Source organism: Galeopterus variegatus, unplaced genomic scaffold (assembly GCF_000696425.1).
Source record: "Galeopterus variegatus unplaced genomic scaffold, G_variegatus-3.0.2 Scaffold6339, whole genome shotgun sequence".
NCBI lineage: Eukaryota > Metazoa > Chordata > Mammalia > Dermoptera > Cynocephalidae > Galeopterus > Galeopterus variegatus.
In genome coordinates, this window is record NW_007732450.1 from 49,227 (window position 1) to 68,410 (window position 19,184).

Here is a 19,184-nt window from a genome sequence, read left to right on the forward strand (position 1 = left end):
CTCCAATAAGTGAAAACATGTGGTATTTTTTTTTCACTGCCTGACTCGTTTCACTTAATATTATTCTTTCAAGGACCATCCATGTTGTTGCAAATGGGAGTATTTCATTCGTTTTTATAGCTGAGTAGTATTCCATTGTGTAGATTTAACAACCACAACTTTTTTTTTTTTTTGAAGCTCTTACAACGAGAAAAAGGAGGGGACACATCTGGGTGGGAGGGGGAGAGGGAGGAGGGAGGGAGGTTTTGGTGATGGGACACAATAACTGACTACATTGTATATTGACAAAATAAAAAAAATAAAATAAAGCCAAAAAAAATTTAAATAAATAAATAAAAGAAAAAAGACCAAAAGGAAAAAAAAAATCAGAAATTAACAATGAGCCAAAAAAAAATTAAATAAATAAATAAAAGAAAAAAGACCAAAAGGAAAAAAAAAATCAGAAATTAACAATGAGTTTTAGAAGAAGAAAGAGAGAAGACAGGGCCAGGTGGGCAAGTCCCATTAGAGTTTTAGCCACTTCTTTTCAAATGTTAACTTGACCCCTTTAGCTCTGTCAAAAAAATACATCTTTCTTCACATGTGGAAAATGTGAATGTATTTGTTGCATGCTAATGCCCTGCATAAATGTCAGGTTATTATTCTGATTACCAGAAAAAGCACTAAACAGACAGTTTTCTTGTCACATAGTAAAATCTGCAAAGATTTCCTTTTAGAGCATGAACTCATTATCTTGCGAGCCAACTAAGAATGCTGACATGCAGAAAAATCCTAATAACCAGGCTCTCCAGCACCATCACAAGCAATTGTGAATAAGCACTTGCTAAGTCTTAAGTACTGAGATATGGATGTGAACAAGACCTTTGCTTACATTTCACTCGGTGGTGACAGTAAGTACAACCAAGTGATTTAGCATCTGTGACAGAACATGTGCATGGGGGAGGGGAGGAAGATCCGCAGAAGAGGCAAAGCTGAGTTTTTGAGTCTGAAAAGATGAATGATGGTCACACCATGTGGACAATGGGCTGTAAAGCAAATTCCAGGCAGAGGAAGCAGTGTGAACCAAAACAGGTTGGTGTTAGACAACCCACCTAAATCTACAATAGAAGCAATGGGCTCAATGTGATCACTCACAGGGCAGCTTTGAGAAACCTGTTTTAGTGAATAGTGTCCCCCAAATTTGCATCTACCTAGAACCTCAGAATGTGACCTTATTTGGACATCAGGTCTTTGCAGCTATTGTTATAATCAGTTAAGGTAAAGTCATGCTGGCATTCTTATGAGAAGAAGAAGACACACAGAACACACGTGGAGAAGGCCACATGGTGACGGAGGCAGAGACTGGAGTAACGCAGCTGCAAGCCAGAGAACACCAAGGACTCCAGTGACTGCCAGCAGCTATGAGGAGGAAGCAAGGTCCTGCTGGAGCCTTCAGGGGAGATGCCCTGCCAGCATCCCACCTAGATTTCAGACTTCTGAGAAACAGAAAGACAACTGTTCTAAGCCACCCAGTCTGTGGTACTTTGTTATGGCAGTCTTAGGAAACGAATACATGTGCATTTAGGGAAAGAAGGACAGAGACAGGGAAAGGGAAAGGCTGGGTAAATGTCAATGGTAACTGAGGCTCCACTGAATGCAGAGGTGAGTGAAGGCGGGGACAGAGAGGGTCAGCAGACAGTGATGACCAAAGGATGCCAAGACTAAAGGCTCCCTGGATACTAAAGCCACCCCATCTCGTACTCTTTAAAGTGTGCCTGCATTTTAGGGTCCAAATCTAGGTCTTTGAGAAAACTCTAAAATGCAGGACCCAAAATGAAAGCTGATTCAGCTTCTGTGAAAAGCCCCAACCAGGGCCAGACAGTTGATGCCCTCAGTTTTACCCAACTGCTACTTCTCCCCAGAAGAGTCAACAAGAGCTAAATCTACCTAGATGTGTGGGTTGCACTGCTCCCTGGACTTGGAGATAAATTGGCTTCGGTATGACAGTCAGGACCATTTGTGGCAATATTTGTGTAAGTCCCAGAGAAGCAAATATAATTAGCCCCTGAATACCGCAGCCGCCTCTGCTGACAACCAGGCACACAAGCATTTATATCTCCTGACCCTTCTGCCTTTTAATTAAAATGTTTGTTTACAGCTGCACTTGGCAAGTCGGCTTACACAAGTCCCAAACAGATAACAGGCAATGATCACCTTGAAACTTGAGGAGGACTAGGAAGGGCAAAAACTGGAATTAGCTTGTGTTTACTGACATTGGCTTAACTTGCAGAGTGACCTGGGAGAAAGCCTGGACTTTGTGGGACATTGCCAGGATAGAGCAGGAGAGCCACAAGCTGCTGCTTGAGATCTTGAGCCATGAGACAGACTGCCCATCTTGAGTGGGGAAACAGGTGAGTGGATGAAGTGGCTCTGTCTGGCTGCCGAGGCCACAGGAAGGCCTCTCTTCTGGCTATCTGGATTCACTGGTACCCAGGCCTGCTGGCTCCTCAGGTATGCAGAAGCTTCAGTGACCAAGTTTTCTGAATCAATATTCCCAAGCTGGAAGATGTCCCTAGCCTCTGCTTTGAATATCAGTCCACGGACAAGCCCCACAGGATATCCCCATTGCAAGAAGGACAAGCAGATTAAAAACCTGGGATAGCTAATCCCAAAGCTCCACAGTGGTAGAATCGACAGGACTCAGTAATCACAGAATGGCTTCCAAAGAGCAGTCTGGGGACACCCAGAGCATTTCCCCATGCCCTTTACTGTCCCCGCTTTAAGTTTCTGACAATTAAGTATAATCCTGGAAAATACTCTCTCTAATAATACAAATGAAACCACACCTCGTCTACCAACACTGAGAGGAGACTGGGAGAAGTAGAAGTAGCTAACAGCTCATGCAACAACCTGGTTCTTTTGGTCTCAGGAACTAAACACACAAAGCTATCACCCATGTGCACTCCTTCCAGGGCAGTTTCGAGTGCAGAGACAGCACTGACAGCCTTGTTCCGAGCAGGTGATCCAGTCATGGCTGGATCCCTTTGGCTGCTTCCCCACAGCACAGAGATACTGGCAGACCTCTCCCACTGGGGTACCTAGGAGACATACCTGCCCACAAGTGATAGGTTTGGCTCTACCAGTCTGCCTGGAGAGCTGGCAGCCCTGCTTGCAGGCCACAGCACAGACCCCACCATGCTGCCACTTCTCTGCATGGCCCAACCTGTGCTGCATCACCCCTGCCTGGGAAAGGGAACTCAGCTCTCTCAGCATCTTAAATTACTATGCTGAATCACGCAAGATAAACAACAGAGGTGGATCAAAGACAAGTGCCTGCTCGGGGTGCTCTAAGCAGTATATTTAGACATGGACCAACAGTGGGAACTCAGCTCTCTCAGCATCTTAAATTACTATGCTGAATCACGCAAGATAAACAACAGAGACAGGGGATCAAAGACAAGTGCCTGCTCGGGGTGCTCTAAGCAGTATATTTAGACATGGACCAACAGCACCTGCAGACCTGCCCAGGATGCTCACTGGCCTTCTCTTATCTCATCTCACCTTTCTCAATGTCAGTCCTCTGGCCTCAGGCAAACTGCAGAAGCAGGCAATGAGAAGTCAGGAGTCAGGGCCACCAGCCTGCCCAGCTAGATCTCTGCTCACTCACAGCGACCAGAACAGGCAAGACTGTAGCAGAGAGGACAGTGGTGCTGCGGGACAGGAGAGGAGGCTCCGGCCCATTTTCCCTGAGGGTTTGTACCTCATGGCGCACCCATCCACGTGCGGGTAAGTGTGTAGAGTGCCAGCCCTGCCCACAGCGTGAGTCCTTTAGGGAAAGGAAGAGCACACCACTCATGGAGAAGGAACCATCTCCCAGCGGCCTGTGGCCCTGCGGAAAGGTCACCCAAACCAGCTCTACCTTCTCCGGCTCCTTCGCCGCTGGCGGCCACGCTCAGCCTGGACGCAAGGCTGTGGGCAGAGCCATGCGCAGGAAGCCGTTCCAGCTGTGGCCACCGCCAGGAGGCAGCTGCATAAACACAGGGCTTCAGTGTGCAGCATCTTACACTCTCATTAAAGCCACTTTGAACAGGCACTGCAGGACCAACCACAGACGGCAGCTCCATTCCCACCTTTGAAATTCTCCTTCAGCAAAGCAGTTGGACCAAAAACCTTCATGCTCTTCTTTTCGGCTTGTTCGTTTTTATCCTTTGTTTTAGGTAGCAGGGGTGTGGAATGGCAAAACATCTTTATTGAAAAGTAGTTACAAGTAAAAAGTGCATACTTCTAGAAATGAGATTTTACGTGAAAACATGATCATAACAACATGAGCCAAAACCTCTGAGGGCCATTTTGAAACACTCCCAAACTTCACAGCCAATGGCTCTGGGCCCTCCAGAGACTGTTGGTATGTGTCTTGAGCATGGGAGGGAGGGGCCTGGCCCAGCAAGACAGCCAAGTTTGATCAGCACTGTAATCTCCAGTTGGGTGTTACTTGACCCAGTATAACTAGAAAACTAAAGGCAACCCAGAGAAGCATGAGCATGGGAGGGAGGGGCCTGGCCCAGCAAGACAGCCAAGTTTGATCAGCACTGTAGTCTCCAGTTGGGTGTTACTTGACCCAGTATAACTAGAAAACTAAAGGCAACCCAGAGAAGCAAGGTCCCCACTCAAGCTGGAAGGATGCGTGAGTGAGCTGGAGAGAGATGATGTGAGCTCTGTGTCATCAGCGGCAAGCTGCACTTATTGAACCCACAGTTTCCAGGGGCTTTAGGGGAAAAAATCACCAGCGTGTGTAATGTTCCTGTCTTAGCTAGGGCTGTCATAACAAAATATATAGACTAGGTGACTTAAACAACAGAAATTTATTTTCTCACAGTTCTGGAGCCTAGAAGTCCAAGATCAAGGTTCCAGCCAATTGGGTTCCTGGTGAGGGCTCTCTTCCTGGCTTGCAGACGGCCACCTTCTTTCTGTGTTCTCACATGGCCTTATCTTAGTGTGTGAGTATGTGTGAGTGTGTGTGTGTGTGTGTGCGCGCGCACGCGCGTGCACATGTGTGTGTATAGAAAGAGTAAGCATTCTAGTGTCTCTTCTTATAAGGACACCAATCCTACTGGATCAGGCCCCCACCCTGAGACCTCATTTAAACTCAATTATTTCCTTAGGATACCCAGCTCCAAATACAGCCACAATGGGGGTCAGGGCTTCAATATAGGAATTTGCAGGGGGACACAATAATTCAGTCTAAAACAGTCCCTTTTCAACACAATAATGTGACAACTATGCACAATCATAAACTTCTACTGTTTGAAAAGCAACCCCAAAATCATTTCTTCTAAAGTACAGGTGGTTCTGTGATTAGTTAGCACATTTTTTGATAAAAACGCCCATGGTCTGTGCCATTTTATAAGATACTCAGTCTCAATGAATGAAGCATGCTCAAAAACTCAAACAGTTAAAACCTGCTGGCTGAATTATGCACAATGAAACTCCAGCAACGTGAGCATACTACAGGATGGGTCACTGTGAATAGGAAAGTTGCCCAGGGCTGAAGGTTGTACCTGCTGCTGGGGCTTCTCCATCTCCCCGCTTGCTGATGACTATGAGTCATCACTTTCCACTGATGTTTATGTGCCTCCTTAAAGCAGCTCTTTCCCCCATTTGAAATATTCTGGACCTTTTAAGGTATAGAAATCAATAATTAAATTTGTTCATTCTAAATGCAAAGTAAGAATAATCAGCCTCTGAGAACAAGAGCCTAAGGTGGTTGTGGAAGTCTGCTAGATTGACCTAAGCCTCTTACTTTTTCCCACCTTGAGTAGTGCTTTCTCTTTCAATCTGGGCTAGGGCTGGGGCTTGCTTTAACCAAGAGTATTCAGTGGAAGTAATACTGGGCCAACTCCAGGCCTAGGCCTTAAAATGCCTGGGAGTTTCTGGTTTTGTGTTTTGGGAGCCCTGAGCTGCTATTTAAGAAGTCTAGCTACCCTAATTAAGAAACAAAGAGAGGCCATGTGGAGAGGGAGAGAACCTCAGAATAAAGAGAAAGAGAGAAAAGTCCTGTGTAACCACACAGGGACCACTAGCAAGACCAGCAAAAGAACCTCCCAGCTGAGCCCAACCCACATTGCAGAATTGTAAGAGATAGTAAAACAGTTGCTGTTTTATGCTACCAAGTTTGGGGATAGTTGTTACACAGCAATAGATTAAAGAAGTCTTCTTTGAGACATGTAAAGTACAGCAGGTTAAAAAGGTCTGACCTACTGCTGTGTAGGACCAGGCTCTGTCAACTGAGTGAATAGGATAATGTATATAAAAACAGCTAGCACACAGCCTGGCACATGGTCAGCACTCAAAAAATGCTTACGAGTTTGTTCACACGTTCTTAAAACGATGATATGAACATGAACCCACCTATTCAGAGGCAATATGGTGAAATGGTTAAGATCATTCTGGAACCAGATTGCCTGTGCTCAGATCCTGGCTCTGACAATTACAAACTGTGTGGAGGCTTAGACAACTAATTTAATTCTCCTGTGCCTCAGTTTCCTCATCTGAAAATGAGGATAACACTACCTACTTCATAGGACTGTTGTAAAGATTGAGTTGTATGTTAAGAGCTAAGAAGGTACCTGGCACACAGTAAGGACTACATAATTGTTAATTGTTAAGGTTTTCTTTGTTGTCACTGTTGTCCTACATCCCAGATTCCATCAGTCAATTACACTCATCTACATGCCAATATTCACAGTATTTCCCTTTAAAGATTTCAAAACTGAGAAATTATTAATTAGGATAATTAAATTTCATTTTTAGTCTCTTCTCTCTATTCTTCTGGATTTCTCCCCAGATATAGTCAGATCAAAAATCATCTCTGATGAAATCCTGCAAAAGTTAGCAACTCATTGTGAGAACAGGACCAAGAAAAGTGAAGGTGAGGGGTGTATGGGGAATTACAAGCCAACTGTGCTGACACCCCTGGGTGCTGTAGAGTGCAGTGAGCAAGGGGTGTGATGCACAAAAAGGCACTAGCTCCTCGGGACCTTGAGCAGATCTCTCAACTGTAAGAGGGGACACCACGACCCCACCTACCCCAACCCCTGACCCAGCAGTGAGGAGTAAACGAGCCAAAAATATGAAAAATCCTTTGTAATTCCTAAGGTACCAGACAAAGGTTAGGAAGTGTCTTAATCTATTTATGATATCTCACATTCTACAACAATAACCATTTATGTTTCTGAAAGTTTTTAAATAGGCCCAGAACTCCATTCCTGCCAACGAGCAGGGTTACTGCAAGTGCCTTTTATGAGAGCTAACGAGAAGCCTTTTCTTTAGGCATTCATAGAGTAGGCATTCCTTTGACAACACTCAAAAATAGCTCAGTGGATTCAATAAAACCACCTTTGAACACAGAGAAAAAGAGCTCAGCATCGCTCCGCGCCTAGGCCCAGATAGGTGGCTGCCACCGCCAAGACTTTCACAAAGAGCACGCGGAAGCGCCTGGTGACTCTGGCTGGGTCTGATGAAGACCGGCTATGCTGATCTCTGAGGCTCGCTTTGTCCGTCCCTACTCCCCCTTCCCTCCTGTCTGTTTCTACACTTTACAAAGGGCCTACAAGTTATATTTCTAGCCCAGTGACTCTTTCAGCCACCACTGGGTTTAGACCAGATTTAGCCCAAGGATCGGCGGGTGACCAAGCCCACAGTGCCAGGGAGAGATGCCAAGCCTGTCCCTGCTCTAGCAGACTGGCTGTCATGCAGGCATCTGGTCCTGCCTGAAGGCTCAATTTGTGAGAAAAGTCGCCTCTTCTTCCCCAGCCCCTCTTTGCACCTCATAACCCAGGGTCTCCAATGAGGGACAAAGGGGGTCTTGTTAAAGACAGGGAGAGGGGAAAACAAATGGCCCTAAAGAGGAGCCGAAAGGAAGACACCAGGGACCACCTCGAAATGCTCTCCCCAGGGCTCTGGACACTTGCCACCGTCTCAGTCTTCCTAGGGGGTTGGGGTTGCTGGCTTCAGCTTTAGAAAGTAAAGACTAGGCAGCTGTTGGTCACAGTGAGAACAGACCAGAGGTCTGCAGCAAGCCTGCGAGCCATGCAGATGATCAGTCTGGCTTCTCCCACCCTCTGTCACCCCTGCCTAGTACAGCTGTATGCTGACATGTGAGGACTGCTGCTAATCACATTTTCTGATCACAACACAGGCATACTTTCCTGGGATTATGTGGTTTGCCCCCCACCCATCTGCCACCTAGATCTACCATATAGATCAACCAGTCTTAGAGGGGAGCAACATGGGAGCCATGGAGGGAAGTCAGTCCCACCACCCTACCTAAGATGAGAAGACACGCTACCCTTTCCCACTTGCACAGGTGGGATTCACACCAACTAGGGCAGAGGGATGGGAGCCATGGAGGGAAGTCAGTCCCACCACCCTACCTAAGAAGAGAAGACACGCTACCCTTTCCCACTTGCACAGGTGGGATTCACACCAACTAGGGCAGAGGGCCAAAAAACAAAACCACAGCAGGCCTCATTCCTGGCCAATGTTTTGACTACTTGTATCTACATAGAGTCCCAAATAGCACTCCTCTCCTCTGTGACCCCAGCTGATTTCTCTCCATTGCTTTAACTTCACTGTGCTATTCCCAAATAGCACTCCTCTCCTCTGTGACCCCAGCTGATTTCTCTCCATTGCTTTAACTTCAGAAAAACCTGTCCTGAGGGCTGGCCCTGTGGCTCACTCAGGAGAGTGTAGCGCTGAGTGTGGTGCAGACCATACCCTGCCGAGAGTTGCAATCCCCTTACCGGTCAGGAAAAAAAAAAAAGAAAAACCTGTCCTGAGATCGAGTGTTTCCTGCTGGACTTTATCACTGCCACTGTCTCAAATTCTCTTCCTCCTGTGCCCCCATCACCTGTACCTGGGCCTGTTTCAGCAAATATCCACTGTACAAAAGTGCATGGTCTCTCTCCAAGTGACTGTGAGCACCACAAGTTCAGAAACAGAGCTTTGAAGGCAGCCACCTCGTGTCTCTGGAACCCTGAAGCCCTGAGTCCTGGGATCTGCATATAGCAGATGACAGAGTCTGCTGGTCATTCTCCAATGTGAAATACGAGGAAAGGGAGCTGTGTGAGATTAATATGCAGCAGTGACCTACTTGCCTTCTGAGCCCAATAGGTACCTGGTGAAGGACTTGAAACACCAGATTTTGTAGGGTACAGCATGTGAATTGGACACTATTCCCTCTGAAGATGAGTTAGGGTGGCAGTAACGTTGAGCATGCAGTCCTCCATCCTCAGGCGGTACAAGCTGAGCCAGAGGAATGAAAGTAGGGGCGTGCCAACATGGAGATGGTTTGACAGAGTGACCTGACTCCAAACTGGGGCTGGGCTACCTCCCTGGGCCTCAGCCCAAACTATGACAAAGCCAATTGTTCGGATACCCACTAAGGTGCCCTTGCTGATCTTGGCTGCTTCGCCAGCTACCATGTCACAGCAGTAATAGCTACAATTAACTAGGTGACTACCATGCTTCAAGCAGGTTACACACATCAGCACATATTGCCTAAGGAGGCAGAAGGGTCCAAGGAGACGGCAAAGCCTTTGAGGTCACACATCCCAGGTTATTCACTCACCCAATGACCATCTGAGTGCCAGCTGTGGGCCGTGCTCCAGGACAGGCACTGAGGATGCCATGAGTACTAAGACACAGAACCTGTCCTCAGGGAGTTTACAGTTTGTGGAAGAAAACATATGGAAAAATTGGCCACTGAACTCAAAGTGAGAGAAGCTGTGATGGGTCATTAATTAAGCCCTGGCCCACTGACACTGAATAAACAAGGCTACCCATATTATTTTGTGAAAATTACTCAAATTCCCTTAGCCTAATTTCTTCATCTATAACATAGAGATTAATAATATCCATATCACAGGGTTCTGCGAAGACTAAATGTGCAATTTATGTTAAGTGCTCACCTTGAGGTAAATAAAAATAAAATAATGATCATCACTCTTTAAACACAAAATAATCAGATTTTATGCACAGATTTAAGGTATAACATTCCAATTGATTTCTAGCTCTTTTCATGCATACATTTTCAAGACATTCAGCCCTTACATATTTGGAGTCTCTAACTTGCATTTAATTCTTTATTGGACAGTCACTAGGTAATCATATAATTTAAAGCCCAAACCAAGATACCACTGAGAATGGGGAAAAAGGGATGATTAATAATTATACTGGAATCACAGGGTAAACCAGCTGTACCATTTTGGGCAAAATGGAACAGCTGGTCAGCCTATTCATCACCCTCGGGTCAATTTCTGGGTCAAAGGAAGCAGCCACCACTATACATAATCCTTTCTCCATCAGTTGGGAGCTGTCAACAACTCTAGGACAGGCCCAGCAAAACCTCAACCTGGATGAGAGCCCGCAACTGCCCTGCCCTATCAGAAAGTCAAGGCACATGGACACTCTGCACCCCCACCCCACCCCCCATGCTCACTCAGCCCCTCCCCAAATCGGAAGACTCAGAGCCTGGTCCTAGCACCTGGCATCTGTCTTCTAGCAAGGTATCAGCAGTCCTTTCTGCCTCCTGAATGTTCCCCCTTACCTCAGGTGTCCCAAGCTGTAGAACCGGGACTCGCCATCGGTGGAGCGGACCACCTGCAGCGTGAACATGGGCTGCAGCTGCCTGAGCTCCAGCAGGACGATGGCCAGGTAATGGATGAAGAGCAGGGCGTCCACGAGGGAGACCGCGTACTGCACGATGCCCTGGTAATTTCGGTCCCGAGAGTCCAAAATACGGACCCCATAAAAAAGCCAATAGGAAACCACAAAGAGAAAGATGAGGACCAGCAAGAGGGCACGAAACACAAATACCCGTGGCACGTCAGCTCTTTGCTTGCGGAAGAAAAGTGCCCAGGTTCCGATGAGCAGAATGAGGAGTTTGAATGCCACGGAAATAAAGAGTCCCTCACAAATTGTGCCACAAGGCTCCAGCTCATCCCTCCACAGGATTGGGGGCAACAGGATGAAGGCGATGGGGGTGAGGAAAACTAGAAGTCCAAGAAACGAGGCGATGGTGAAGCCCAGGTAGCGTCTGCAGTCCAGGCCCACGCTGTCCTCCATGTCCTTGCTGATCCTGGCGATGTCCTCCTGGGATATGCTGTGTTCTGAGGTGCCTGTGATGGCCGTGGTGGTCTCTCCCCAGTTGTCATCCTGATGGGGAGAAGACAATGAGGACGATGAACCACACAAAGCAGGTCATTTGTAAGTGCCACGAAGAGACAAGGGGAACACGGAGGGCCCACCTCATTTACCAACCCACAGGCAGGGGCTTTCTAGAAAATAGAAACTGAACTCTTTAAATATTGAAGTTTTTAACAATTTGCATTGAAATTTTTCAAAATGTATTATATATATATTACGTTTTCAAACAGAGAAAACAATTTAATAACATTGATTATCATCTGCTGTGTTGAAAAGCCCTAGGAGGCTCTTGAGAGGCCCGGGGTGTTTGCCTTGCAATTCACAATCCAGTTATCGGACTAACCTTGTAAAAGCCCACCTATAGAAGAAAACCCACTGCATTTTCTTCCCAATTCATGCTGGGTTAAAAGGGCTTACAAACTCCAGCTTCTGGAAATAGGAAATATTGCTACACCCTCCAATAGCTCTGAAGAGCAAAGGGTATATAGCAAAGGAACTTACATCACTATACAAATCCAGACTTACCTGCAGGCAGTATGCACGTTAGAAAGTTAGAAGTATCACATACCTTGAGAGAAATTACTATTTAAGACAATAGCCAGAAGCAGCCAGGACTCTCAAACATTGCTGGTGGAAGTATAAAACGGTACAAAACACTTCTGGAAAACTGGTCTGGCAGTTTCATATAAATTTAAATACACACTTAACTATATGACCCAGCAATTCCACTCCCAGGTTTTACCCAAAATAAATAAAAACGTACATCCACAAAAGACTTATACAAGAATGTTCTTAACAGCTTTATTCATAACAGCCAAAACAGTGCAACCCACATGTCCACCCACCAGAAGGATGGGTAACAATCTGTGGCAGAGTCGTACAGTGGAATACTACTCAGCAAAAATTAAAAACAACAACAATAAAAACAATGAAATGTCAAAACACACCAGAACGTGGATAAATGTCAAAATCATTATGCCGAGTAGGGAAAAAAGACCCATATGATTGCAATTACATTAAATTCTAAGACAGGCAAAACTCATCAACAGTGATAGACATCAGAACAGTGTTTGCCTTGGAGAGGTGGGGCTGGGGGCAGGGACTGACTGGCAAGACATAAGAGAACCTTCTGGGGTGACAGAAATATCTTGATAGGGGTGTCGGTCATATAGGTGTATTCCTCTGTTAAAAATCATCAAACTGTCTACTTAAGATCTGCTCATTTCTCTGTGCGTAAATTTAGGTCAATTTTTTTAAAAGAAAAAAATAAATACATCATCAGCAAGGAAAAAAATAGCCACAAATTCAAAGATATACAACTTGCTTTGATGTAAGATATGTTCACAGGCTACAGAAAATGACAAATACTGGATCCCACATTTTGTACTTTGCCTAGTATGCAGTTGATGATCAATGCTGAAATAATCATTACTAGTACCTTGTGGTCATTTTGTTGACCACCACACTGCTCTAATGCACCTCTTCATCCTTTTACCTGCCAAAGACTTGCTAACTAAATCTTCTGTCCATTTAAGGAATTTGTGTACATCTGTGCCAAAAATGCAGATATACAAAAGATCCTTTCAAGCTTGAGGATCTTAGAACAAAAAGAACCTAAGATCCTCTAATCCAGGCCCCCAGATTTTCAATGAAGAAACTGAGGCCCTCAAAGGTTGTGATTGCCCAAGGTGACACAGTTCTGAGAAATACAGCCTCCAAATGCCCACTTCAATGCTTCTTCCACCACATCTTCCTGGTGTAAACACCAGTAGCATCCCTATGTAGCTTCTCAGCAAGTACAAGGTATAGAGAAGCTGCAAAGAAAGAAATGCCTTCACAGTGGGCCACCAGCACCTCTGAATCCACATCTAGGAGGAAACTAACCCCCTGAAGCACTTAAGAGTGGTTCACTCCCAGGATTGGCCCCATCTATCCATCCATCTATCCACCCATCAGCCCTCCCAGAGCCAAGGCAGTGCAACAATAGTAAAGGCATTAGGTCATCAATGAACAAACCCCATGCTCAACCCACAATTGCAGCTTTGGGTCCCAACAGCACCTTTTGCATTCTAGAAACTGCAGTTTCAATCCATCTATCTGGTTATATATGCGTATCTGTGTACACCTATAGGTGCTATCTAATTCCTGTATCTTTACAGCTGTATATGCATACATTGCTTTGTTTGTGTGGGACAAGGCTCGACACGCATGTATTTCAGGATGTGCGGACATATCTGTGTACACCTATAGGTGCTATCTAATTCCTGTATCTTTACAGCTGTATATACATACATTGCTTTGTTTGTGTGGGACAAGGCTCGACACGCATGTATTTCAGGATGTGCGGACGGTGAGCAAACATGTTTCTGAATACAGCTCAGATGTTTATTTAAACCAGGTGGGCCGTCAGACAGTTGGGACCCAGAGAAGAACCCACACAATGTTTTTAAAAAATTAACCAACTGCCAATATTTTAAAATTGAGTGATTTCACATAAAATCCTAATTCCCAGCTTTTCTTAAGCATTGAAAGACTCAGTAACACTGAATTCCTGCATTCCTGAGCAGCAGTAAGTGTCGAGGAGCCAAGGAACTGCTGTTCCCTTGGCAGTGAAAATGCATTCTCCAGTTTGCCAGGGACTCCTTCACTCCATACCATGGCCTTGACACGGAGGCACTGCACAGATTGCTATTAATCTCAAAGCTTGCTGGATATATTTTTGCCCCGTGTTTTTGACCCAGGGCCTATATAATTCAGTTTTCCCACCAGACATCTGAGTATGCAGCCCCTGATTTCTTTCACATTACCCAGCAGTAACTAACACTCAGTTTGGGCTGGCCTTACCTTTCCTCTTCTTCCCAACACTACGTAGATTTTCTGGAGAGGGAGTTTCCTTCCCTCTCTTATCCTGTTCCGTTTGGAATGTGTCTCTGGAGACTCTAGCCTGTGACTTTTCCCTTCCCTGTCATCAACCTTGCCAGTTTCTTTTCAACACCATTCAAAGCAGCCAACCAATCACACCTCAGAAGAATCCCCACACTACCCAATGGCAGGAGAGGCTGTCCTTAGACCAACAAGAAACCACGGGACATAGATAAACTAATTAACATGCTAGAAAAATACAGATAAAAACCCAAGAGAAACTATTGCAACAAGGCTTAGGAAAACATTTACAGAAAGGAGTCTTGGCCAAGTTGCAGTGTGCTTAAAGACTGCCTTTGATCCTTACCTGAACTTCCTCCGTCCGAGTAGAATCATTTGCCAAAAGGGGCTCTCCAGTGGGAGCTTGAATGGTGACAGATTTTTCTGACCCTCTGCCATCTTTACTCCGGGGTGATTTGTGTCTCTCTCTAGTCCTCTCCCTGAAAAAAATGATACTCACTTGGCACATTTACACCATGTTAATTAATTCTCTGGTTCATCAAAATATATTACAAATTTCATTTTGAATTTAGGAAAATTTTACGTGTATACACAGACACACACATACACAGACACATGTGTGCACAGACACACACACAGTACCAATGCTCGCTCAGCCCATCCCCTGACAAAAAGGAGGATGATCTTTACTTTCTACTTAGTATTTTCTTTGTGCCATTCCAAGACCCAAAGCAAAGACCATCACTCCTCCTCTATCAACAGCGATCATGTTTTCCCAAAACCTAAAATTTTAATTTTAGAATTTCTGTAGCTAAAGCACATTTTATTTTAATAATTACTGACCTAATTTGGTTATAATTTGCCTTAACCAATTTTTTAGGACTTTTTTTTATTGAGACAACACTGTAGAATATCTAAGCTTTGGTCTGTCCAAAAACATTTGGGACACACTGTCACCCTACCTTTGGACAAGAAGAGAAGAAAGGAAATTCTAAACCAATACACAGAATCATTTACTTCTCATTCTTACAAATTCAAAACTAAAAGTCATTCCCATCTGTTCTAGTTGAACTCAAAGACACCCACAGAAACAAACAAAGCTAGAACAAATGACACCAAGAAGTGTGAAGGGTGTGTGTGCGTGAGTGCATGTGTGTGTGTGTCTGTGTGTGTTTCAGACCTCCTAAGGAAAGCCGGCTGCTGCATGATTTTACCCCAGACCAGCTTCCTGGGTGGTCTTCCCAAGTGACTGTGAGAGCACCCTGCCATGGGTGATCTTGAAATTACAAAAGAAATCAGTCACTGTGGTCAGGCCCAGAGGTCACAGCTGGTCAATAAGCACCTGTGGAAACTGGGATTCCTGCCTCCAGCTGCCAGTGCCCCTCACCCAGAAGCCCCCACCAAAGGTGCCCCTCAGTGACCAGGAGTCAGGAAGCTCCCTTAGGCTCCTGTCCCCACAGGCAGGACACACACTAGTTCTCCTTCCCATAACCACTTGCTCTCACACCCAAGGTCTCCCAGGCCAAATAGAAGTAGCATTGCACATGGAAGTTTTAGAGACAGATACCTGTAGATTTCAGTTATGCCCCTACTAGATGTGTGGCCCTGCACAAGGTATTCAACCTCTGAAAGCCTCAGTTTCCTTATGTGTGAAATGGGGACTGATGGAGTTTGGATGTATTGTCCTCCCAGAACTCATGGAAATTTGATTCCCAGTGTGGCAGTTTGAGTTATGGGGGCGGATCCCTCATGAATGGGTTAATGCTCTCCCTGGGAGCAGGGGCCTGAGTGAGCGGGAGCTGATTGTTTAAAAGACCTGGCACCTCCTCTCTCTCTCTTGCTTCCTCTTGCTGTGTGATCTGCTTGTACCCGCTGGCTGCCTGCCACTTTCTGCTATGAACAGAAGCAGCCTGAAGCCCATGCCAGATGCAGCTGTCTCAGAATCGTAAGCCAAATAAACCTCTGTTCTTTATAAATTACCCAGTCTCAGGTACTTCTATTATAGCAACACAAAACGGACTAAAACAGGGTCAATGACAATACCACATAGAGCACCCAGTGCTCAAAGAAGGGTGACATGACTTTGTGGAGCAGAGGATGTGCACCTTGGAGAAAGAGATGTAAATGAACTATTAGCACAATCAAACCCCCTTCCCTCCATATATACATCACCTATTAGCCTGCTAGTTAGCTAAAAAAAACCACATGCAGATTTCTTGTCAAACTTCTACCTTGTCAATATCTCCCTAGGACAAGCATTGGTTAATTCCTTCAAAGAGCCAGAGAGATTCCAGTGCCCCAGAGAATCTTTAAGTGACAACAACTCTATCTCTAGAGAATACTTACAATTACAAACTACTGCTAAATTTGACTCTAGAAATACAGGTGTTCTGGTCAACTCAGGTGTTTTGTTTTAACCAGGCAACTAGGTAAATAGCCAAATAAGCAGATAATTTTGTTGCTTACCCAGAGATATATCTAACAATACCAATCACCCCACACTCTACCCCAATTCATAGAGCACTTTGCTAAGTGCTTTACTATATGAATTTCATTCAATCCTAACAATAACTCTTTGAGGCCAGTATTACTGTCCCCATTCTACAGATGAGGAAACTGAGGCTCGCAGAGTTTAAGTGACTTCCCGAAGTTATAGTAAGTGGCAGAGCAGAATCAGAATCTAGGTCTGTTGCCACCACCTCTGTTCAAACCCACTGTTGTTGCTCCATTTTGAAGAGTAGTCAGAAGACTGTACCGAGTAAATATTCCTAATGCTCATTCTCACACTCTTACACCTGACAAACCACTGGAGCTATGAAACATGCCTTTGAAGCTCCTGCGAAGTCACAATTGGACTGTGACCTTAGATAGCACAAAGCTACAGGCCCAACACTTTGGGTTGTCGAATACAATCACTTCAAAAGGCACTCACGGTGAGGAAAAATAAAGAATTTGAGAGAGATTTCTCACATGTTTGGTCACTCTTCAGAATGAGCTTCAGACTAAGTCTAGAACTGCTGCTCCACCTGGCCCCACCTTCACCAGATGGACAAAGCCCCTCTTCTATTTTAATCCACTGCCACTTTCCCCAACTGCTCTCACATTTATCACTCTCTTGGCCATCAGCCAAGTCACATGCTCTCCTAACCCATCTATCTATTCACTTAGTCCCACGGGTCAAATCCTGTGACAGCACAAATTCCACTGTAAATCAAAATTCTTTCACTGAGTGCCAATTCCTNGGCTCGCAGAGTTTAAGTGACTTCCCGAAGTTATAGTAAGTGGCAGAGCAGAATCAGAATCCAGGTCTGTTGCCACCACCTCTGTTCAAACCCACTGTTGTTGCTCCATTTTGAAGAGTAGTCAGAAGACTGTACCGAGTAAATATTCCTAATGCTCATTCTCACACTCTTACACCTGACAAACCACTGGAGCTATGAAACATGCCTTTGAAGCTCCTGCGAAGTCACAATTGGACTGTGACCTTAGATAGCACAAAGCTACAGGCCCAACACTTTGGGTTGTCGAATACAATCACTTCAAAAGGCACTCACGGTGAGGAAAAATAAAGAATTTGAGAGAGATTTCTCACATGTTTGGTCACTCTTCAGAATGAGCTTCAGACTAAGTCTAGAACTGCTGCTCCACCTGGCCCCACCTTCACCAGATGGACAAAGCCCCTCTTCTATTTTAATCCACTGCCACTTTCCCCAACTGCTCTCACATTTATCACTCTCTTGGCCATCAGCCAAGTCACATGCTCTCCTAACCCATCTATCTATTCACTTAGTCCCACGGGTCAAATCCTGTGACAGCACAAATTCCACTGTAAATCAAAATTCTTTCACTGAGTGCCAATTCCTGGGGCCTGAACACTACTGGGGTAGAGAGCACTAGGAAGCCACCAAGGGCTAGAAACAGCCTCACCATGGCCAGCCAGCGTTCCTGACCCCCATCTCTCCCAGCCTGGCTCTTAAAGGGCCTAAGAGCACCCAAATGAGAAACAACTGGGTACCATCTGAGGTAAACCAAATAAGAACTTGTTATCTGATAACCCAAAGAAGGTTTCTTATCCTCCAGAGCCTGAAACCCTAAACTAGTGTTTCTTACACCCAACTGTGCAGAAAAACCACCCAGGGTGCAGATTTAAGTGAAGATTTGTTGGCCCCACCCTCAAATAATTTGTCTGGAAAGGAGACAACCAGAAATCTAGATTTTTCAACAGCACCCAAAGGGATTAGGGTGCACGTAGTCCAGGAAACTTTCCCCAAGATTCTCCCACTCAAATGCTCCTGGGGGTGGGGGCTGTTGGAGTAGCTGCTTGGAAGTCTTCCAATTGGTGAAATGCCCTATATACAGGAGGGGTTCAATAATGGGAGCCATAAGTGTAATGCTGAGCTGTACAATGTTACAATGTACAGTGCTCCTTCAGTAAAATAATATTAAGTAGACGAAATTGGGAGAAAGGCTTAGGACGGCGTGCAATCAGGACTGAGAGATGCCCAGAGCCGAGAGCCTTCCACATACCATCAAGTGAGAGGTGAATTTAAGGCACATTCTATCAACTCAGCACCAGCAGGGCGCCAGGTGGCCTGCTCCTGGTACTGGTCTTGTTATCGAGGGAGCAAGACCTGTCATGCAGCTTTTATAGAAATCATTGGTCCTGAATTACTGCTCCAGGAAGGTCTTTGAGCCAAGCCAAGACTTAATAATGGCCAAGAAAAATACTGCCATTCAGTGCTCTCCAGTTTGCAAAACTACAAGTCGCAGTGTGGTCACATTATTGCATTATGTACCCAAATGTTCAAACCAGTAGTTTCAGATGCTATAACTCCAAGGAAAATCTGGCTGCCAAGTGCCCTCTGGGAGAGGGTTCCCCAATGATGAAAACAATCAGTTCATGGTGTCTAAGAGTATAGAAATAGGAGACTGGGGGGAGTAAACAGGCTACCAAGCCACTGAAAGGGTGCTCTACACACACACACACACACACACACACACACACACACACACACACACGTCTGTTGTTCCAACTCTGCCTAAGTGGTTAGGCTCACCTGTGCGCCTTGGCTGGGCAGCTGTGTCAACTCCGGGAACCTTTGTATCTTTATTTCTGA

General features: G+C 45.3%; 1 protein-coding gene across 2 annotated transcripts in view; it reads right to left on the bottom strand.

Moving 5' to 3' along the window:
- VANGL1 (VANGL planar cell polarity protein 1) overlaps nucleotides 1-19,184 on the bottom strand; it is a 38,186-nt gene that overhangs the window by 14,334 nt on the left and 4,668 nt on the right. The window contains exons 2-3 of one of the 2 annotated variants that reach the window (XM_008590730.1): nucleotides 14,414-14,546; nucleotides 10,586-11,193 (exon numbers count right to left, since the gene is read on the bottom strand). In XM_008590730.1, coding sequence (XP_008588952.1) covers nucleotides 10,586-11,193; nucleotides 14,414-14,546 — 741 coding nt within the window. The remainder of the gene's footprint in view (nucleotides 1-10,585; nucleotides 11,194-14,413; nucleotides 14,547-19,184) is intronic. The other variant, XM_008590731.1, reaches the window with a different exon arrangement.